Raw genomic sequence first — 23,642 nt, 5'->3', positions numbered from 1 at the left:
TATGTGAACAGGCACAAATGCATATGCTCACACACACACACACACTCACTCACTCACTCACACATCCACTTCTAGCCACTTACACACACATAAACAAGCCTCTGTACCATGGCTCTGCCTGACCTGGACGTGCTGCCCCCTGCAGCGATGTTAAGCTGTTCCTGTGCCACTGAAGAAAGCAATTAAGTGACTAATCAGTGACTGGGGCTGCCTTTGGGGGTGGGTGGGTGCAGAACATTAGTCCACCAACAAGCACTGCTGGAGAGAGACAGTTCTTCTGGTCCAAAAAGTTTGTGCAATTAATTATTGTGTCCTTTTGAAACTGGCATGACTTGAATTTGGAAACATCTTGACTGGTTTATGTGGACTGATTCTGTGCTGACCTGTAATGAATGGAGATAGTTAATGTCATAGTGTGCTGGAAGACAGTGCTACATTCATTACATTTTACCTTAAGCAACCCACTGCTATTTTTGGACCAATTTGTTGTTGACAGCCTGGTGTTTGTCCATAAAATAACTGTTAGCACACATTGTTGCAAAACTCTTTGATAAAACAGTATTTTAAATCAGACGGGAAAGTACGAAAATACGAAAGTAATTGTAGAATCTTGTTTTCATTATAAAAGGACAATAATACATTTTAACATTTTTATGGAATGAATCACACCCTTGAATCTGTTAATACATCTTTTAATAAAGACTGCTCTGAAATAAATCAAATCAGGACAACCACCATAATCTTAATTTATACATTTAAAAACCAGATCAAACATATCCACAGAGTGTGCACACATAGACACATAAACATACACAAAGAGACAAAAAAATGTAAGCGCATTAACAAGGACCACTTCAACACATCTGACATGGCCGTAAGGTATATAAAAATAAAAGTCCATATGCTCTCCTGGAGCAGAGATTTGGTGGAGTGGACACATTACACTATTGGTATAGATTTAAAGGGATACTGCTGATTCTGAAGACAGGGTTGATGGGGGTTGCAGTTTATATATGCAAGAGCGTAGGTCCCTATCTCAGTCAAAGAGGCTAATAAATTAACTGTGCACATGTTATGTATAGAAAAACTATGGCCAAGAGCACAGCAGCATTTAATGTATGGTGAGACAGCAAGATATATTCTCACAGAGCATTCTGGATGGAATGATCTCCTTTTGTGTTTTGCCTCTAAAGTGTTGCACTGACATGTTCCACTTGCTGTTGTTGCCATGTTCCACTTGTCCCCCTATTTATACAGTCAATGATAGTCAATGAGGAAGTTTCATCAGCTTCTCTCTAGTCTTTTTTCATTTAGGTTGTCCATAAAGTATATTTCTTTACAAGATCTAACTGAAACAACATTAATTTGTTCAATTTATATCCATTGCACACAATAAAAGTCATATATATTCTTTATATTTGTAGAGGTAAGTAGTTAAGCAAGTATTCTATAAGTATATATGCATATGTACCATCTATCTAAATAAATAAATAAATAAATATCTTCACTGGCACAGTTTTAATTTTCATTTTTCTTCTCTCACTGTGTTATATATATATATATATTTAGTTTCACTGTTTAGTCATCTAAACTAATATTGAAGTTTGGCAGAATCATATAATTGATTCCGCATCAGAGACAATTCACAACTAGGCACATACAGGTCACATGGTACAGATTACATGGGAAAAGCCTTTTAGGTAAACACAGACCGTGATGCTTCTAAAACACACTGATGGACACTGACACAGAACTGACAGTGCTCCCATAAAAACACAACAGACTCTTTCCCCCAAAGATGGACATGTGTGTCCAGAGGAAAGGAGAAGTTAAACAAGACGCTGCGACTTTAAGTCGAAAAACACAAGCAAACTACACTGGTTTTCTGGATAGACAACTACTTTTGTGACATAGGCCAAAGGGGGGAGTGATTGCTTTTCAGTACTTTTGCTAGCAAGTAGCCCATTTCAAACACTATGTGAGCACTGTGTCCACTCCTTCATGTGAAAGGGGATCTAACTCAAAGGGTTTCAATCTTTACTTTTCCCTAAATACATACTGAATATGGTGTTCAAACCATTCGAAAGTGCTAACATTTTAAGGAGGAACGCACACGCACACACACGCACACACACACACACACACACACACACACACACACACACACACGTATATACACACATAAAGTACACACACATGTATAACACAAAGTTCAGCTCAGGGCTGTAATCACAGAGAAACAAAAGGCGGCAACGTTAACAGTTTAGGTCGAGACAAAACAAATAACCTTTGGCGCAAATCAAATGAGATGGAACACCAGTAAAAATAAACCACATTTGTGTTTTATACTTAGAAACATTTGCATTGCTGTCCTTAATCTACCTTTAAAAAAATAAAATGATTATTAAGCAGTTATGTGTGACATGTGCATGTCTGTTTGTATCAATGTGATAAAAGGAAAATGCGGACAGGCAGCATCTGACACTGTATCATCCAAGAGGAAACATTCGAAGGCCTCTAGCTATCATTTTCTGACAGATTTATACCCAATTGTATTGCTTGAGGACATGGAAGCCTACAAGAGCAGCTCATCTGGGTGAGACGCAGCGATCCAAGCATTTTAAAGAGATAAATAATCAAATTATTTTTTAAAAACATCTATCTCTTCACAAGCTGGGCTTGTCTCACCATCTCCCTACTGGGTTTCTGGATGTAAACATCAGTATCCTCAAAACTTACTCACTCAGCATTTAGGCATTTAAGATCTACAATTTTATCTCGACATGACATTACTTTGCACCTTCACACTTTCTCCACAAATCACGAGACCAGACCATCATCATGTGACCTCGAGTGAGGCGGGAGAGACGCGGTCACACTCGGCACGCGAGCGGAGGCTGTGCCACTGCTCCACGGGGGTGCGTTGGGACTCCAACAGCCGGCGCCAGTGTGCGGACTCTGGAGGACCCGTGGAGAACTGACCAATCACGATGCGGCCCACAAAGTCATTGCTGCTCTTCACATTGTGGCCATAAACTGGATGGGTGGACAGAAGAGACACAGGAGAAGGAAGAAGTGAAAGGTTAAAGATGTATTTCTCTGTTACGTTGCTATGAAGGAGATCACTGTTGACTTGAGGAGGAAGCCTTATAAACCATGCCAGCGCTGTGAAGTAAGTGACAAGCCCCAAGCACCTGGGGGTGTGCAACGGTAGCCAGCTAGTACATAGCTGTGCATGCATGTACATTATGTAAACCTTCCCTCTCGACACCTTAAGAGCCGTGCTAGTGAGAGAGCTAGCAGCCTGGGCTTTTAGCTCAATTGCTAGCATGCTCGATTCCCGATCCGAGGTGCTGCTGTTTGCAGGTTTGAGTCCGGGCGAGTGCAGGGCTGAGCCGCGCAGTCAACACAACATAGGTTACAGGTGCACATCACAGATGACCTGACATGGACTACAAACACCACCACCATTGTCAAGAGGCCAAAGAAGCATCTTCGCTTCGTGCCGTGGATGAGGAGAGCAAACCTTCCTCCTGTCCTCACAACTTTGGCACTACAGAGAGCCATACTTTTTTGTCTTTTATGTTTGGACACTGAGCTTGGAGGAAAGCAATTTCATTCTACCTTGTTGTATGGTCTGAGTCACTTTGCCTACACAAACTCTGATCATTAGATGTCTGAGAACAGTGTTTCGTAATGGTGAGAGCAAGAGAATGAGAAATGATTGATAGAAAATGACAAATGACTAATTTTAACATCATCTTCTCAAGGGCTATTGGGAGAGGTGCTAACAAAACTAGGAGAAAACTAGCAGGTAAAAAAGACAATTACAGCCCAACCAGCTGCATTCTTAAGTTGGAGAGGAACACCAAGCTTACAGTATCTGTACAAGATGCTGAAAGTACAGCGGAGTTTAAACTGGCTTCAGCAGAAAACTGGGCTGGCATGACCCAAAGTAAATAGGCAATGCTCCACTGATCATCAGCAGACTGACAACAGCTATAGACATTGAAGGTTGGGTTGATTAAAAAGCTTGATGAAGTATCTGAAACGTATCAATGTTATTCAGGAAAAAAATGTCACTAAAAAGAAATTATGTCACTAAACATAATACTACATAAAGAAGTTGAAGTAATACGTTACAGACAGGACTAAATAAAACTAAGGCTGAGGGAGCAAGTGTGAAGAGGCTGACATCAAGTCAGCGCCCTCAGCAAACCTTAGCAAAAATTCCACAAACATGACCCAGTCTCACGCCAAGCCATCCATGAACACCCCTCTTTCAGTACAGCACAAATTCCCATAATTGCTCAAGACCTTTAAAAGAGAGAGTGAGAGTGAAAGAAAGTGATAATGGGAGAAATAGAAAGCCGTAAAAGAAGCCCAACACTGTCTATTTTTTGTTCTTTCCGTTTGTTGTGTCTTTCCCCCAATCCAATTTAGCTAATGGATGAAGGTCAGATGATAAAGGCCTTGTTAATTGCCTGTAAATAAGGATGGGGATTTGCTAACCTTCATGACACCTTACCTCCTCCGCCCTCCTCTATTCACTCTGGCGGCAGTGTGATGGGGAAAATCCTGCAGGTGGGGGACTGTTTCTATCCCTCCAACAAGAGTGGGAGGCCTCTTAAGTGTCTTCCACCATCCACCCCCATCCCTCCTAAATCCAGAAAAGCCCCATCACCTCTAGTAGGTGACCTCACAACTTTGGCATCGCTGCTGCCATCATGCCGTCGCCTGGCAACTAGGGCACTCAAACCCGTAGGTTTATCCCGCTGTGACGCACTGAGGACTGCTTCACCTTGGGCCTCCCTGAGAGAGGGGGGTGGGGGTGGTGTTAAAAAGCTCACCCAGCAGCTCCAAGCACCAGTGCGGTGTGACACAGGTATTGGTGTGCTTCACAAGATTTGGCTTTTTGTATTTCGATCAATACAAAACAGGTGTTGAACTGGGTATGCTCTGCCAAAAGGTAATGCTCATGTGAGACAAAAAACGAATGAGCTTTGACTTGACTAACCCACAGCACATTGGGACTCTGTTCTCTAGCACCCTTTTTTGCTGTGCCCATTTTTTCTGAATCAAGGCTAAAGGCTAAGTATGCCAAATATATCTGATGTTCAGGGCAAATTCTGACGGGTATAAAATATGTTGCATGAGGCAGATGCTGAAATTGTGCTTGCGGTTTGCAGCCTCTTCATAATTCATGCTTGCCTTTAAATGGGATGTTTGTGCAACACAATTGTCTACTGCATCCAGGGGAGACCTCAGCTAAAACCCCTACAGTTCAGTGAACCCTTGATATCATCCGGCCGGCTCTGCTGTTGTCTTCCGGCTGGGTCCACTTCCTGTCTTTGCCCAGCAGTTAGCTCATTCATAGTTTATACATCCTCACAGAGGCACAGATGTGTACTGGGACACGGTTTTATACTTGCCCATATAAAGTATGGTCAAAACAGGGATGAGGAGGATAGCAAATATGAAGGCCTCACTCATGGGAACTGAGACAAACCAGACCTTTTTGAGCCTCTATGAGTCAACCTCGACTCGACTTGACTCTCTTTGTTCGTGCCAGCTGAATAGGCCCAGCATCCTCACTTCCAGGAATGATAACTACACCTCCCATCCTCCCCCCAAACAACCCCCCGTTTGTGGATGATGAAGTATCGCTGTTGATCGCATCCTATCTGTGCTGGGACACATCCTCTCCTGTCTCGTTGCTGATCTGAAATAGCCTTGACAGGAATGGAGCGGGACCCAAACGGTGAGGGTGCTCTGATGAGAGCCAGGTTTCAGTGGGGGGGGAGTCGGAAGGGGGAGGTCTGTTTCCATTCAGAACTAGACAGGGCGTGATGAGCCCAAAAATGGCACTAATAAACCCCATTACCTTTACAGGTGCACAGCTACTGTTGGAACACAGAATGGAAAGAGAGCAAAGAGAGACATATGGGGGGAAAGAGAGAGAGAGAGAGAGAGAGAGAGAGAGAGAGAGAGAGAGAAAGAAAGAGAGAGAGAGAGAGGGCCGGCTGGGTGATTTAACAGATAATGGATCCCATAAGGCAGACTCGTGTCAGGGTTAAACAGCCAGAGGACCAAGGGGAGAATAAGGTGGGAGGCCGGCGCATGATGGATATGCAGTAAAAGAACAGACAGAGAGAAAAATAGCAAGGATGTAGTGATGGGGAAGTGAGAATATTTGCAACCAACAGGGAGATCCAAAGGTTTGAGTGAGGAGAGAGACAGACAGACAGAGAGAGAGAGAGACAGACAGACAGACAGACAGAGACAAATATAGCTGCTGAGGGCTAGCAGGGTTGTGGAGAGGGCGCAGCACTCTGATTGAAGCCCTTTGTAGTCTGACACTTCAGAAAGGAAATGTGGGCAAAAGGCCCCGAATGTCCGCCGTCCAGAGAGAGAGGAGTAAAGAGAGGCAACAGACTATGGAGGAGACCAGGCATTTCAGGGAGAAAGCTGGAGAATCTGGGTGGCTTGCCTGGTTGTACTAATTAGAACACTGAGTTGACCAGTAGGCCCAGTGAGTGAAATCAGCTTCCATGGTTATACCAGATATACCCATGCAAATGGATAGCAATATTGAAGTATTCTTGTGGCTTGTGACAGATGACTTACAATTGGTGAGTGGAATTTTAAGGAATATCAATTGCTACTTATTTTAAGGAATATCAAATGCTACTTAAAGCCATACAGGGGTGACAAACATTAGCTCAAATTCTTGCATTTTTACCACAAAAATGCTTACTTACATCCAACCTTCAACCTTCTCCTACAACAATCAATTATGAATGGTCTTTACAAACGTCCACAAACATGCTCCTTGGTATTTCCATTAAGACACAGCACCAGTGCTTTGTAGCTGTGTTGCCTGTTGAGCAGAGGTTTCACACGGCATCTGTGTCAGTGGCTGAGATGCATGCGGTGAGGTTACCTTAGGTCAGGTCAAGTGAGGTTAAGAACTCAGGTCACCATAAGGTCCCGTGCAATTACCGAGGAGCCACGCTCGTCCAGGTGACAAGCGAGAACGATGTGGCGTCTCCTCTCGCCTTTCCCCCAAACACGCTAAATGCCAGCGTGTGCCGGCGCATTGGGTAACTCGGTTTGATCTCGGCCACTGTTCAGGCCTGACTGGCAGCGCTGCTAATCAAGTAAATGCTGCTAGCATTTAAATGAGCCTTAATGAGGACTGCAGTGGCAGCCCTGGGGTCGCCACAGAGATTGCTCTAATTGCGAGGACTTCAGAAATGTGTCTCCCCGCAAAGGTTCTGTCACTGAACATCCCGACCTGGCTCAGTATTGCTTTCCCAGGGCCTCAGGACGGCTTAAACTGTTATGGAAATATAGTTCTCACTTGTGGGGTCCAATTAACTAATGGCAGGGCGATGTGTTGGCTGAGGCAGAGGGCCTGGGTGAAAGGGAGTCTGTCCTCAGAAACCTCGATCCTCTGTGCTAGTCCAGGTTTGTCAGAATTTGGTGGGTCACTAATCCTTGGGGTACAAGTTTGGTGATGGATTTTGACCTTTGTGCATATTAGTCAATCACAAGTCAGAATTGTTTGTCAACAGTAAAACCCTGAAAAAGAGGACTAATACAGTAGGGTAGTTCTCTACAATAGAGCCTTTTGGGATAATTTAACCAAATAGCTTTAATGCAAATGTCACTTAACAATTGATGGCCACTAGATACAAAACAGGAGCAAACTTGACGTCACTTACCTGTGAACACTAGGCTGACCTCGTTCAGGTCCTCTTGGAGAACTCGGAAGCTGAAGGACTCATTGTAGAAGGGGTCGATGGTGCCCCTCATGCATGAGGTCTTCTTGGTCTTCACCAGCTTCAAGCCAGTGACCAACTGCACTTTAACAAAGGGATCTGGAAGAGTGGCAGTGGACAATTATTATAAATGGCCAAAAATACATATGAACAGTTTTTTGTATAATTATATACTTTTTCTATATTTTTTGTAATAATAATGGATATCATGGACTACTGTATATGAAAATAATACATTTAAAAAGACTGGTTTGGTAGATCTAACAAAAGTGATTTGCCGTTTCTCTAGTTTGAATCTTATTGCTGTGAAATTCATAACATCAGTCTCATCATGTCACTCTTTGGACAAATACAAATTCTGAATTGCCTAACATCAGTTAAATACTTTTGAAAGCATGGCCATAACTCTGGACAGCTCAAGAATTATGGGTGATGAAATTGGGCGTTGACATTGTGTGATGAGAGTGATATCATTTGAATGCAAAATGTTCCACCCTCAGAGCACACAGAAAATCCACAGGGTCAGGAATGCCCCCTCTACTGCACAGGAGTTTAATTTTCTAATTTTCTACTGTTCTAAACTGGCAGACCTGCCACTAACATTCATATCTGGGCTTGGGGTGCCAAGATAAAAATGAATTGAAATGAACATTTGCATCTACTGGTATTTATGTAAGGGATAATGGACGACACTGTTAACAGAAAATAATGGACGGTCGAGGTGGTACCTCGTACCTCTGATTAACCTTATCTTTGAAATATCGCTATTTTATTTAGCCTACCGCCATCCAACTAGATAAAAGCTGTTAAATGCTAAATGTTGCTATGTTCTGAACGTCTGTATTTAAAGGCTTGGATGCAACGTGACAGTTCATTTAAACTTTACAAGTTTGGCAAATTAATATACAAGTGAGATATGGCCAAAACAATGGATCTACTTCATAGGTGTTCAAATAACATATTGAACACATAATGCACGTTCTAAATTACGCTCTAAAATTCAACCAAGCAGTGGAATAACTGCATATATACATACAGTGTAGTGTATATATAGTGTATGTTCACTCAATGTGACTAAAGTGGTGTCTCATTTCCATGGGGAATATTCTCACCCCTATGTCTTGGGAAGGGGTAAGAATGAGAAATGGGATCGGGCCTAACTTTAAGTAAAAGAACCAAAACAAGAACCAGAATAAGTCCAAACACATTTAATAATGTAAACCCATTGAAGACCATGGTGACTGCATTGACCATTGTGCAGTGTACTGCACAGGTCAGTGGTCTGTTGGGATGGGAAGATGTTACCTGAGCCTTGGCACATGTCCGTCTGAAGTAGCTGCTTGGCACGAATGATGTCAACATTGAGGCGACCGGCACTGGGCAAGTAGTTCAGAGACAGCAGCAGCTCACCCAGCTCCACCTCATTCTGAGCACGGAGGGAGCCGTTGGAGAACAAAAGGAGAATACTTCTCATTTGTTTCATTCTCACGTGGCACAACAAATAATCTAATCTGTGCATAGTTCAACAAAGGAGACAGTGCCAGAGTCTCTTCTGGCGCTATGACTCAGGCTAAGTGGTAAGAGATTATTCCATTCCATTTTGCATTATTGGGTTGCAGCATGTATTATTCTGTGCAGACTATTCCACGGTTCCAAAGAGGGTTCTCTATATCTTGCACAAAGAAGTAGCTGTTCAGGAGAGAAGCACCAGGAAAGCAGGAGAAAAGCAGCATCTTAAAATGACTCCCAGGAAGGTCTGTTTTCAAGCATACATGGCTTAGTGGGAGACCATGATGTAGTTGTTTACTTGGCTATATAGAACTTGCCTAAAGGCATAATTACGGAATTCACAAACAAATGTATTGCTAAGAAAAATCCTCCATATGGAATCGAGTAGCATGAATTTGGCTTGGACCACTTGGCTCTCCGTGAACTCAATGCCTTTACGAGAACTGCCTCCCCCTATTGAATCAATCCTCTCACCAGTGCTGATGGACAAAAACACCCAATTAAGAGCATAGAGGTCAACCCCTAGTAAAACGTCTCAGCTTTTGAGCTAATTGAATGGATTTAGAGGACAGGTGATTGATTTCATCTAACAATCTCATTAAATCCTTACCAAATGGGGAGGGAGCCTATAGAAGACTTGCCTTGAAAACCCATGGGTGAACAGCTGTTGGAACTTTACAACAAATTTGATTGGGGACATGCCTTTTTCCCCCAAAGCTTTAACCACACTTGTCACAACAGATGTGGGGCTTATACGATAGTGCTCAAGCAAAGCTCTGTAAACATCAGCATAACAGTGGGGCACACCCTGGATCCATTCTTTCTACTACAATTGCAGTATCAGCAGGTATTGTCCATACTGCAGCATCAAACAGCACATCACATCTCATCTTTTAGACATTTTTGGTTTTTGCACATGACAGTATTTACATGTACTCTATGGTAATAATCTCAGAAAGATGAATCCCCCCCTCCATAAGACTTGGGCTCTGGTCAAGGTATCCTGTTATTTAAAAGGGATTTGGACTCTGCTATTGGCACTATAGAAAATAAATAGAATTGAATATAGAATAGGAATGAATTGAAATGAATTGATAAGAGCGGAGTGGCTGTACCTGTGAGCTGGGCACCAATGCCTTCCACCAGTGTCCCCCTTTGACCAGGTCCACCTCGTTCAGTGGCAGCGCCACCTTCCCTATGACGCAGTGGCGTGAGAATTTGTCGAAGTCCACGACGGACAGCAACAGCGTGCGTCTCTGTGCCTCCAGGAAGGGCAGCTCGAAGGTGAAGCGCTCCTCGAACACGGGGTTCTGTGTCTTGCGCTTGACCCCCGTCTGCCGAGAGTTCTTGTGGTCTGGCAGCAGGCTCATCTTCACGTAGGGGTTGGAGTGCGCCATGTCCTGTCGCGCGCCGTCGCACGTGACCGGTGGCGGGAGGTCGCGGGCCTCGATGATGCGCACACTCAGGTGTCCGTTGATGAGGTCGAACTGAGTGCTGAAGTGGAGCATGCCCAGTTGGTAGCGCAAGAGAATCTCGTCGTCTGTCAGCGAGTCCACATCGTCACCACCACACGAGTCAGAGGAGTACAGCCGCGGCTCAAGCTTTCGAAAGTAGTCGTCTGCGGGCGGAGGGGGCTTCCGCAGAGGCTGCACCACCTCCTTCCTCGGGCCCATGGCCCAGAATTCAATTGGCTTTACGTCCACCAAGGGAGAGCTGGGTCTACGAGCATCCAAACCTATTCATGAGAGTAATGATTTAAGGTCAATTAAAATGCAGTTTGGCCAAGACAACTAGCCTAGGAATACCCAGATGAACCTTTGGCAAAATGAGATAAGTTGGTGCTAACTAGGCTACAAGACAACATAACTTCAGTATGAAATAGAACAGAATGGAATGGAATAGCTTTTTCACAGCAGAATATTTACAAAAATGTGTAAAAAGTACCACGGCAATAAAACCACCCCTACTGATATGAACAGCTTTAACAGTTTGTTTTGTTGTCTGAAAAGCGTGTTGCCTTAAAGTACAAAAGATATGATGAGCCTGCGTGGTTTTCTGAAGGGGATCTGAGGTGGGGTGGGTTTACTTACTTGATAGCTGACGGGCCAAGCTCAGGGTGGAGCGAGTGATCTCTGTGCTAGATCGCCTCTGACCGGGGCTACTGTGGCCATTATTGTGGATGGAGCTGCCAGTGGACCGCTGGATGATGCTGTGATTGTTCCCATCTTTATCATCATGACAGTCGTTGACACTAAAAACAGCAAGAGACATTTTGTTATATTGAGATTAAGTATGAATAAATGTATCGATAAAATAAAGAGAAAGGGGAAAGAGCATCGATTGGGAATAAAAAATATATTACGCATTATTGTCTATTCTAATACACATTCAAACACCAATACCTTACATAGAAATGGCAGTTGTTTCTATTGTGCCTCATCAAAAGCTACCACAGTCAGCGTGTATGTGTGGTTGAATGTGAGGCATGAACTTGTTGTATAAATACTTTGAGACAGAGTAAATGACATTTGCTGTGTGTAGTGGATGTAAAAGGCGCTGAAATGTCCTGAATCTAGATTTGGGGATTAGCCACTTCCCACCATAAAACATCTCTTGAGTCTCGAGAAGTGACAGGGCATGTTTATGTTGCTGTAAATTCACAATCCCATAATCAAGTGGGGCAATCTAATTCCATGCGATGACTCTATCTGCAACTACAGCAGCCAAATCAATATCGGGGATGGTTGTTGTCTAAAATAACTCTAACAAATGACTTTCACAAACAGCTTGAGAAGGACAAAGTGTTGCAACTACATCAAATGAGGAGAAAGTCCACATTGTGATGTAATGCGTAAAAATACATAGCTTCAGTACTTATGAAAACTGTTGGCTCAAAACTTCTGGGGCGTGAATAATTCCTAGGGAATTGGAGGGTTTATTAAATTCTGATTAATTGTAATGCCTGATATTACGCAATATCTGGTACAACTCAGCCATCTTATTTCATGCTCTTTTTTATTATTTCTAGCTATTTGCCTCTCTCTCAGCATGGGGTAGAAGCCTGCCCAGGGTTTCTTGCTGGAAGCCTAATTCCCAGTCATCCCTTGGGAATCATCAAGGACCCCTTGTGTCCATGGCTACAGCTCACAGGGAGATAGTTGCTACGGCAACCTCGGAATCTAAAACACATGGCCAGTGCAGGCAGGGGAGCAGTGGAGGGCTTGGGAGGTGGACAGGACTGGCACAGAGAGAGAAAGGGACCCGATGCCAAGGGCTAATAGACCAGAGCACACATTACCAACGGCGTGGACACAGAGAAAAATAATCACTGTGGAAAAACTATTTGATCATTCATTTTGAACTCACCATGACCATGAATGGGATATTCCAGAAGGATTTCAGAAATAACTGTTACGTCAGAGTGTGTGTGTGTGTGTGTGTGTGTGTGTGTGTGTGTGTGTCTGTGTCTATGTGAGGGGTGTGCCTGTGCATCTGCTGTGTGAGTATGACTTGATGATGATGCCGTGTGTGTGTGTGTGTGTGTGTGTGTGTGTGTGTGTGTGTGTGTGTGTGTGTGTGTGTGTGTGTGTGCGTGCATGTGTGTGCGTGCGTGTGTGTATGTGTTGACACTGTAGCTATGGTTGTGTCTGTGTTAAGTTGGTGTGGCACAGCTGTGTAATATCCTGTTGGGTGTGGTGTGATGACAGTGCCCACCGCTGCACGTTACACCGCCAACCCCGAATTGAAGCCGCTGCAACTCCGTTCTGTCCTCAGCAGCCCCCTGACCCTGCCCATTAAACATACAACATGACCTTCATGGACTGACCACAGCTCCCGCTGAACCTCTGGATGCACCACACAGTGACGAACATGATCGCTGACCTCAGTTTGCCAAACCCCGTGACATAATCCCACACACTCTCCTCAGAGACCCAGTAGCGTGTCATCTCTCTGATTCCGAAACTCAATGACCACACGAGAGAGTTCATAAGCAACAGCAGGGAAATGATTGACATTCTGTCCCACAACGCAGGTTGCTTTCCTCTCTTTTTTCTGCTGTGTTTGTGTGGTTGGTGGTGCTGGAACAAGGTCATCTCCCCCTGTCCCTGTGCTTGGGCTGACCCTTGCAGCCCACCTGCTTTGTTTCGGGGGTGATGTCATTAAAGGCTGGGCATGATATTCATAGCCCAGGCAGCACAGCTGTAATGAGGTGAGATCCTTTCATATCTTCCCCTCCAGCCAGCATATCAAACACATTATCCTCTCCTCTCTGTCTTGCTGTCTTCCTTTTGATTTTGCCAGTGTACTCTCTTCAAATAGATGGCCTTGACTGCAGCTAAACAAGCTCAACTCCCCACCGCTTTTTAAAAACTCAACGTCTTAAACCAGAACAAAGGTTCATGAGGAAGTAACATTAAATAGGGAGGTTTTGAACAAACTGTTTGAGGTTACGCTACAGCAGTTGTCATCAGAACGGGCATTGCTGTCTAAATAGGATTAGTGGTAGTAAAGTGCTTGTTTGTGCATTTTCTCTGCTTCCTCTCTCTCTCTCTCACACACAAACACACACAAAGAAACAAACAAACAAACTTAGTGGTTCCATCATCATGGCAAGTTCTTGGCAGCGGTCAGCTCAGTGTGAAAAGTGTCTCATTAGACTCACAACTCACATTCAGAGTAGACACACACACACACACACACACACACATACACACACACACACACACACACACATTCATATGCACAAGGTATAAGAACACACACACACACACGTTGACACGTTGACTCATATGTGTAATGATTCACAAGAAAGTACCAACACATACTCATCCTCTATGTGTGTGTGTATTCTCAAATACTCCCCTTCTGTGCCTGCCCCCCACACACACACACACACACACACAGACGTTGACACACTCATATGCCATATCACAATGGCCACATACCATAGATTTGTGTCATCTGGATTTCAAACAGACAATAGAAATTCTATTCTCCCCAGCAGTTGTAACTGAGCAACCAACAGAGGGAGCTGCTTACACACCTAGGATCATTTGGATCTATATGGTCTTTAGGGTCCCCACCGTGGATTTCAAGGCAGCATTGGCTGGAAGGTGATGTGGGGGCCCAAAAGACCATCAAGTGATAATTTGATACTTGTACAAGGACATTAATTGGAGTGCATAGTAGAAGTAAAATGTGTACTTTTGCATATGTTGAAAACTGTATATATCTTACCAATTTTGTACAGGCAGTAACTTCAGAGTATGAACCATTTTCCTGACTGACGATAATATTGACTCTGACTCCTTTTGAATGAAGAGTGACAGATTCTATACTAGTGGATCTAAAGAGCGACAGGTTCTACTAGTGGATCTAAAACATTTAGTTTTATCTTTAGTAGCATATGTATTTGTTACATACATTACATTCACACAAATAATTGTTAATAATAATATAATTTAATATAATAATAATTGTTTCTGTGTCATTTTGAAATAATATTTTCAAGACCCAACTAGACTAGTAATGGTAGAGTTACCAGTACCACTGGACCGTTACATGTGGTGCAATGTTGTATTTCAGTAAAAAGTAAGCTGTTAAAAGAAGAGATGTTTAAGTAAAAAAAAAAAGTGGTTTTCACTAACTTTATAGTAGGTCATGAATGTTATAACTTGAAACGATATACCATAAGATGTTATATGTCAATAAATTCTTAATGTAGACATAACTTAACAATTGCCTGTGACTTTTGGCAGAATTTTAACTAAACTGTCAAGAACCCTTACACGCTTTGAGAAATTAAATTTAGTGGACTGGTCTATATTGCTAGCCAGTACCTCCACAAGTATGTGTAAAAGTGATAAATAACATAATTATGGCAGTAATTTAAAGGAATACTTTATGTAGGGTACATGATCGTAATCTCCCAGTGAGGACAGGATACTCACAGCCAGGAGGGGGTCTGTGCTGGGAAGGGTCCAAGGATCTCCACTTCCTCATCACTGGACTGGCAGCAGCTGCACTCCCAGCACCACTGCCAACATGACCGACAGGACCAGCGGCAGAGCAGCAGGTCAGTCAGCCTGGACAGGACCCCCTAAAACAACACAAGGAGAGAGGGGTGCAGAGTTACAGTTAGTGAGGACCATAAGAACACCCGTAACATAGAACTATAGATAGGAATTTTATAGTACTTTGGGACTTTCATTAATTGTTAAATGAGTGCACATTCTCTCGATAGGCCTACACAAAAATATCTTGCAATGACACCTCCTGGGCTCCGTAGAAAACAACTCGACTTGCGTTGTTTTTAATACATCTCTATCTATGTCCAAATAGGGACCACACGGTTTGTGACCGTGGTAAAGTTGGTTTTATATTGGACGTTGGATATTCTACACATTCGGAAAATCTATTTAGCACTGACTATGATGGTTGAGTTTGTGTCAAACCAACTTTAATGTGTTTAAACAAGGTCTGCCTATATTACACAAAGCTTCTTTTGTCCAAAAACCCATGTTTTGGATAAAATTCATTTTATGAATTTTTTATGCTGATAAAATATTTCAATCTATTGTGCGACTTCACCTTTTGACTTACCCATACTAAAACACATCTCCTGAACTCGGCTTACTGCCCTTTCTAGGACACAAAGCTTCTTTTTCCCCAAAACCCATTCTTTGATTTTATAAATATTTTTTAATGTAAAAAAATGCTTTAAATACTTTAAATCTATAATGCGGCTTGACCTTTTGACCTACCCATGTCAAAACACATTTGTTGCACTCAGCTAACTGCCCTACATAGTACACAAAGCTTCTGTTTTCCAAAAACTCCCTCTTTGATTTTATATACATTTTTTACTGTCAAAAAACGCTATAAATGTATTATGCGGCTTAACCTTTTGACCGACCCATGTCAAAACACATCTATTGCACTCATGTAACTGCCCTACACACTACACAAAGCTTATTTTTTCCAAAAAACTATGAAGGGCAGTTAGCTGAGTGCAGCAGATGTTTTTTGACATGAGTAGGTCGAAAGGGGAAGTCGCATAATAGATTTATAGCATTTTTAATAATTACAAATTTATGTAAAATCAAAGAGTGAGTTTTTGGAAAAAAGATGCTTTGTGCACTATGAAGGGCAGTTACCTGAGTGCAGCAGATGTGTTTTGAGATGGGTGGGTCAAAAGGGGAAGTCGCATAATAGATTTATAGCATTTTTGAATAGTAAAATATTAATATAAAATCAAAGAGTGAGTTTTTAGAAAAAAGAAGCTTTGTGAAATGAAGGGCAGTTAGCTGAGTGCAACAGATGTGTTTTGACATGGGTAGGTGAAAAGGTCAAGCCGCATAATAGATTTAAAGCATTTAAAGCATTTTTTTTACATTAAAAATATTTATAAAAATCAAAGAATGGGTTTTTGGGAAAAAGAAGCTTTGTGTACTATATAGAGCAGTAATCCGAGTTCACCAGATGAGTTTTGACATGGGTAGGTCAAAAGGGCAAGCCGCATAATAGATTTGAAACATTTAAGATTAAAAATTGTATAAAATCAAAGAGTAGGTTTTAGGGAAAAAGGAGCTTTGTGTACTAGAAAGGGCAGTAAGCTAAGTTCAGGAGATGTTTTAGTATGGGTAAGTAAAAAGGTGAAGCCGCATAATAGATTGAAATCTTTTATCAGCATAAAAAAATTCATAAAATCAAAACATGGGTTTTTGGACAAAAGAAGCTTTGTGTAATATAGGCAGGCCTTGTTCAAACACATTAAAGTTGGTTTGACACAAACTCGACCCTCATAGTCAGTGCTAAATAGATTTTTCGAATGTGTCGAATATCCAACGTCCAATATAAAACCAACTTTACCACGGTCAGTTTGTGTTATAGCAATGTTATAGTATTGTGATGTGATTGAATTGTGGGACTGTGGGGATTGTTAATCAGCTGGGACTGAATTTGGACTAATTGAATGAACTGCAACAGGTGAGGCTGATGGGGGGTTACCTGAAACGGAACTGACAAAAGGGGAAGGGGGGAAGCGAGAGGGGAGATCACCTGACGGCTGCGGTCAGGGTGTCGTTCGCAGTCATTTAGGATTGCCGGCGACGAAGACAGGTAGCCTAGCCGGGTTATTCGTGTGTGTGTGTGTGTGTGTGTGTGTGTGTGTGTGTGTGCGCGCGCTTGTGTGTGTGTGTGTGTGTGTTCTTAGGAGTGCATTGGGGGGGATGGTAACGGGGTTAGTGGGGTAGCTGTGTATGCAGAATGATCGTAACTTCTCTTAAGCGGTTGCGGGTGCGTATGTAATTCTCAGAGTGGAGTGATCAAATAGTCTGCAGTGCCTTCTTATAGGGTGATGTGTGTGCCAGTGGCGTGTGGAACTCAGTGTGTGATTTAGCGTAGGGGAGACCGGGTATGGGTGTAACACATTTTTCTTCAGCACCTAAAACTACCATTTCTTTTAAAGCTACAGTTCTGGAACTTTTTGGCAAAGTACCCACATCTGTCTACTACAAGTGGCAACCATTTAAATCTCTTCAATTATATTACAGAATTTGAGAGATTATGACAAATACAGTGTGTACCTTTGTTACAACCTACCCCACTACTGGGGTAGATTGTAACAGGTAAAAAAAAATGCAGAAAAACAATGGAATTCTATTTGATATACTGATTTATTGCATAAACAGGGTACACAGGGTGTGAAAATAGATTCACCAACATTGTATACCATACAATCCGTTCTTCACATAGAGAATGGAGATCATATTAACGTTTTAAACTAAATATAAAAACCACAACGTTTATACTTTTGTGTGTGTATGTATTTGTGTCTCTCATGGAAAGAGAGAGAGGGCTGAACAGTCACACACACAAAGATGAAATTAAACAGACATTAAATGGGTCTACTAGCCCCATTCCACAGGTTGTAACATATTCAAAAAATGTGTTACAACCTACCCCACCACTGTCATCCATTGTTTAGCTAGCTGTATTAGCATGGTGCTTTGACATTAGCAAGAGAGAGCTACACCATTCTTTACTAGAGAAACTATAGTTTGACCTGATGTAACTCATACAACTGTATCTACAATGGTAAAAGCACTAGAAAAAAAATAAATCTAAAAAAAAAAAGTTACTTTCTTACCTCAGATGTTGAATTTTTCTCCTTACTCTGGGATAAATGGCACTAACAACTTGAAAATGTCCATGTGTGATCGTTAAGGAAGTCTGAGGAGTCAGAAACTGTCACATGTATGCACATGGCTCATATCTTATCCCTGATTGGTGGAATTGGTGATGTTACAACTCCCCCCATGTTACAACCATACCCGGTCTCCCCTACACCTTTAATGAGTGAGATCATTTAATGAAGCTGGTTACTCAGCTGCTATTTACTGCCTCTGCTTCCGTGAACCCCCTGCACATTTTAAAATAGAATGAATGTGATATGAATTAATAAAGATTGTTATATTTGCCCAAACAACTGGTTGTGTTCATTTGCAGGCTCTGGTATTTAAGGCAATTTAATTGCAAGACAAAGAAAACCCACATTTATTACAGTATGTTTTGGGACATACTAGATTAGAAGCACTACAGAGGGCAAGGATAGGCCTATTATAGCGGTAGTACAACAGTAGGCCTATATCATAGAATTGTTATACACTAGGGTTAGCCTACTACTAGCAGAACAAAATTCTTTCTCGTAAGGGACTATGGCCGGTTTCAATAGCAATCACCTCAATATATGAGATCGTTCAGCATTCCTTTCACATAAAAGTATTTCTGTAAATGACCTCATGTATGAAAGCAAGAACGACTTCCAACAATACCTTCAGTGTGTTTAAAAATGCATTAGGCTCAACTGATGCAGAAGAAATAGCAGACCCGGCCCATGGCCTCCAGAGTGGGCGAGTAGTAAACTGTGTGACTCATCTGCTGTGCGTCAACACCACCAACTGTGCCTACAGGCCTATCCCGTCATACACGACACCGCTGGCTGAGGCACACTTCCAAACATCTCACGGATATTCATTCAAATATTTAACCGTGCCTTTGCATTTTTAGAGGCCAGAACAAAAACAAAGGAAAACAAAACTTATTCTGAGGCAATTTTATACCCTGCTGATTAGGGAACAGAAATAATTCAAACGACAAACACATTTTCGGATGCAGATTGGATGGTCGTGACGACGAGTCCGCGAGACCTTACAACCATGTACAGAAACTTGTTCTGAACAGACTTCAATCAGACAAGGGGAGGGGGGACACGCCGAGAGGTGACGTGGTTGCCCTCAAAACCACACAAACCTGGCTGCCCCCTGATGAAAATATCAGCGTGGGTCGGACTTTATAAACTGGTCCGTCCCAATAATGGGTTGAGGACACAGGAGGAGAGGAGGCAAGAGGTGAAAGATGCTCGGAACGGGAAGAGAGAAAAAAAGGGTGATGTGTTGCCACGGATTGGTGGACTCATGCAGTGGAGATGATCGTTTCAGACTGTGTGTGGGTAGAATATGACAAGTAAGACTGAACAACTAAACAAGCAGGCCAAAGTATGAACACTAATATTTTGATTGAAGCAAACAGAGCTGGATATTTAGCAATTTGTCTGCGCTGAATAGGCCTATACTATTTTGGACCATGGCCTGTGTGCCAGCATAAACGTCATTCTGCAGATGAATATGATAGTAAACTATCCATGAAATCTGCATTATGCACAAAAAAAAAAAAAAACTAAAAAAGTCACATACCTCATTGATGGGTTCCAACTGCCCTTTTCACCGGTGCATAGCAGCAAAGGATCACGGGTAGGCAATAGGAGGGCAACAGAAACCATTCAAGTTTAGTTTGAGGAAAACACACAGGAAGGCCAGAGTAGCCTACAATCATACAGCTAGTAAAAGCATAAGTTTATCAAATAATTTCTTTGTGGTAGCCTACCACATAGGCTACAATATGTTCATCTTAGTGCTGGAAAATGTCATTTCCTGTGAAGCAATGGTGAAAAACTTCAACAGTAGCCTATAAGTCTTGTTTAATATAAATACATTGTGTCTTGTTGGAGCAACAATTCAGCAACAAGTGGTCAAGTGTGTGTGGTATATAGCTAATAGATCAACATCATTTGGTATTGCTTTGACTGAAATATCCAAGACATAATGCACTTTTACAGTTTTGGCTTTTTGCCTTGCCTTTGTATTCCATCCTGTATAACTCCCATTGGGCTATGTTCTCACCTCTACAGGCTGACATCAGAATGTTGTTGATCATGGTAAATACACACACACACACACACACACACACACACACACACACACACACACACACACACACACACACACACACACACACACACACACACACACACACACACACACACACACACACAGACACGCGCGCGCACGTATAAAATGTTGATATTAAAAGCAGATACACGCAAAACTGACCCCATAAACCCAATCTACCTACCGAGTCTGATCCTGTGTTGACAAAAGTCAGTGACATTATATGTGAGCTGTTTCTTCTGCGGCCATATCCTGTCAGGTCTTTTACTGTATCATGCCCCCCTCCATCCAATGTGTGTGAATGGAAAAACAGCACCATCTAACACCTATGTTGTGTTTCACCAGTTCCTGTTGTGTGCTGATGTGAGCCTTAAATGTGGATGCATTTCTGTCTGTGTATGAGGGACAGAGACGAGGTATACACAAAAGCAACAAAAACGCAATGAGTCTGCTTGTGTGTTGAAGAGAGAGAGAGAGATTGAGAGAAAGAGAAACTGTTTCTGTATGTGAAAGAGAGACAGAGAGATAGAAAGATAGAAGTGTGTCTCTGTATGTGTGTGTGTGTGTGTGTGTGTGTATGTGTGTGTGTGTGTGTGTGTGTGTATGTGTGTGTGTGCTACACAAGCTCTGGCCTCTGTGCTCCTCATCTCATCACCAGTCTCGATGTTTTCTTTGCAATTAGCTGTGGCTGTATCCACGGCAACAGTGATATGAGCGCCGCCCTCCGGTCTCCCCCCCCCACCACCACCCTCCAGTAGCTCTACTTGTGTCTGGGCTGTGTGGCACGATGACGCACCAGGGTCACCAACCAAAGCCCAGCAGAGCACATGGCCAACGCAACCACATTTATAGTCCACACACACACACACACACACACACACACACACACACACACACACACACACACACACACATTTAACAATTGCTGTCTAACATACTCGTATAAACAATTATACACACACATATGCACACTACTCACACTTAAACATGTGTATATACACTGTTAAAATCTCGTACAAATACACAGGCTGGCACAAAAGGCACACACACACACACACACACACATGCACTGACATTCATAATTCATATCTACTTTCAAGCCTTTCCAAGAAACACACACTTTTAAGTCAAAAACTCAGTGTATATACCTCAAATAACTCGAACACCTCAAACACATTATCCTTATTAGATTGTGTCTATTCTTAGGGAATGTACCCACTTTACACCGTTGGAAAATAGAAGTAGGATACACAATCCTTGATAAAATAAATGAAAATGGTCCTGAGGTTTTCTGTGCAGGTTCAGAGTCAAGCTCTGAAAGCTTTCTTATTCATGACGCCAATACAAATCTGATAAGAAAAACATCCAGAATTGAATTATTCTCTATTAGCTAATGATCTCTTTCTCCTTCAGTCACGAAGGTTTGTTTGTAATCCTACACCTGTTGAATAGCCCTGTGAGTAGTCACAGGAACAGGTTTCATCAAAGCACACTCTAATATATGGCACGAGAGAGCAGTGGATAGTAGCGCGAGCAGTGAGCAATTTAATGCGTGGTAGCCTATATACTATAGGATTTACCAATTGAATGGTTTTCAGTGCATAGTCTGGTTGTCAGTTATTTGCAAACAATGCAACAGATGGTTGAAAAGATGTGCTAAAAATAAATAATTTAATAAACCTCTGAATAGTATGGACGTTGGAATAGAATAGACATCAGTTTGGAACTGAGATAACTGAGATGAATATCCATTGCTTTTGAAAGCAGTGACAGCTCATTAAGAGACCTAATAAAACAAACATTTTGCCATCCATGGCCTTGAACTATGGAACAACAATGTTAGCCAGGAAAAAGGAATATGAGCTAGGTCAGAATTGCAAACACTAAAATAGGTCCTCAGTACCCCAATATCCACTCGCAGACACATTTTGTCTGTGTTGTTTTACAGACTGTGTGTGTGTCTGTGTGTGTGTGTGTGTGCTAGGCAGGTTCTAGTGTAAAAACAGTGAGCGGGGCTTACCTGTGTGTAAGCCATCCTTCCTTAGTTTCTTCCCATCCTCTCAGCGTCCATGCAGAGCTTCATGCCACCTCTCCTACAGCCACCACTTCAGTCTCATCCAGAACAACAGGAGAAGGGGAGAAAATGAGGGAACAGAGAGAAAGAGGGATGGGAAGAAAGAGAGAGGAAGAGGATGCCTTTCAGACGTGACGGGAGTGAGTGGTTTAGCTGTTCCCCAGGCTGCTCTTCGTCCCAACCCTCCGAGGAAAATCCATTTCAAAGGGGAAGACTGACTTCCTCTCCCAAATTAAAACAGCCACATTCAACAACAACAATACAACAAACCTCTCTCACTCACTCACTTCCTCCCTCACTCACTTACTCTCTCTCTCTCTCTCACTCCCTTCCTCTCTATCTGTTAATCTCCCTCCTTCCCTCCATCTTCAACCCCACCCACCCAAAAGCTTAGTCTCTCTCTCTCTCCCTCTCCCTCTCTCTCTCTCTCTCTCTCTCTCTTCTGTCTGGCCCACTCTCCACAAATGACACGCAAGATGCACGCTCTTTTCCCCCTGAGTATATGACAACCCTCTCCTCCTCTCTATCTCTCCCCCCACCCCGCCTTGTGTCCTGTGTTCCTATCAGAGCCTGGTGAGTCATCCAGGTTTCAATGAAACACTGATGGGTATCAGATCTGTCATGCGTGCCTCTCTCTTTCCTCTCTCTTTCCTCTCTTCCTCTTCTCCGCTTCCCTAGTCTCCCCCCTCCGCAGTCAGTCAGTCGCTTTACAACAGCAGCAGAAGCAGCAGACACCTGACTGGCGACCATACGGCCACTTGTTGTTCCATCGCTCTCCGAGATGGAGGCAGACGGGCAGCAGTGGGGGGATGGGCAGGTGGGGGTGGGTGGGTGCATGCTGGAAGAGGAGGAGGAGGAGAGGTGGGTGGGTATGGCGGCTTGGCGGCAGGTGGGGAGAGTAATTGCTGCCACGGCAACATGTTATGCAGGGCATCTACGAGCTGAGTCAGGGTCCACGAGGCCACCTGTGTGCCTGGAGTACTC

The 23,642-nt window shown here is 42.8% G+C and overlaps 1 protein-coding gene across 1 annotated transcript; it reads right to left on the bottom strand.

Annotated features, from left to right (window-relative positions):
• Positions 1 to 676: 676 nt before the first annotated feature.
• On the bottom strand, positions 677 to 23,019 carry syt17 (synaptotagmin XVII). Its single transcript, XM_048247004.1, has 8 exons — positions 22,605 to 23,019; positions 20,051 to 20,068; positions 15,245 to 15,393; positions 11,384 to 11,544; positions 10,409 to 11,028; positions 9,090 to 9,210; positions 7,728 to 7,883; positions 677 to 3,036 (listed from the first exon to the last, which is right to left on the bottom strand). Exons 1-8 carry the CDS (start codon positions 22,617 to 22,619, stop codon positions 2,840 to 2,842), a joined length of 1,437 nt encoding a protein of 478 aa, XP_048102961.1. The 5' UTR covers positions 22,620 to 23,019; the 3' UTR covers positions 677 to 2,839.
• Between the last annotated feature and the right edge of the window lie 623 nt (positions 23,020 to 23,642).

The sequence above is a fragment of the Alosa alosa genome, chromosome 6, assembly GCF_017589495.1.
Source record: "Alosa alosa isolate M-15738 ecotype Scorff River chromosome 6, AALO_Geno_1.1, whole genome shotgun sequence".
In the NCBI taxonomy this organism is placed as follows: domain Eukaryota; kingdom Metazoa; phylum Chordata; class Actinopteri; order Clupeiformes; family Clupeidae; genus Alosa; species Alosa alosa.
This window is presented reverse-complemented; position numbering and strand designations above follow the sequence as displayed.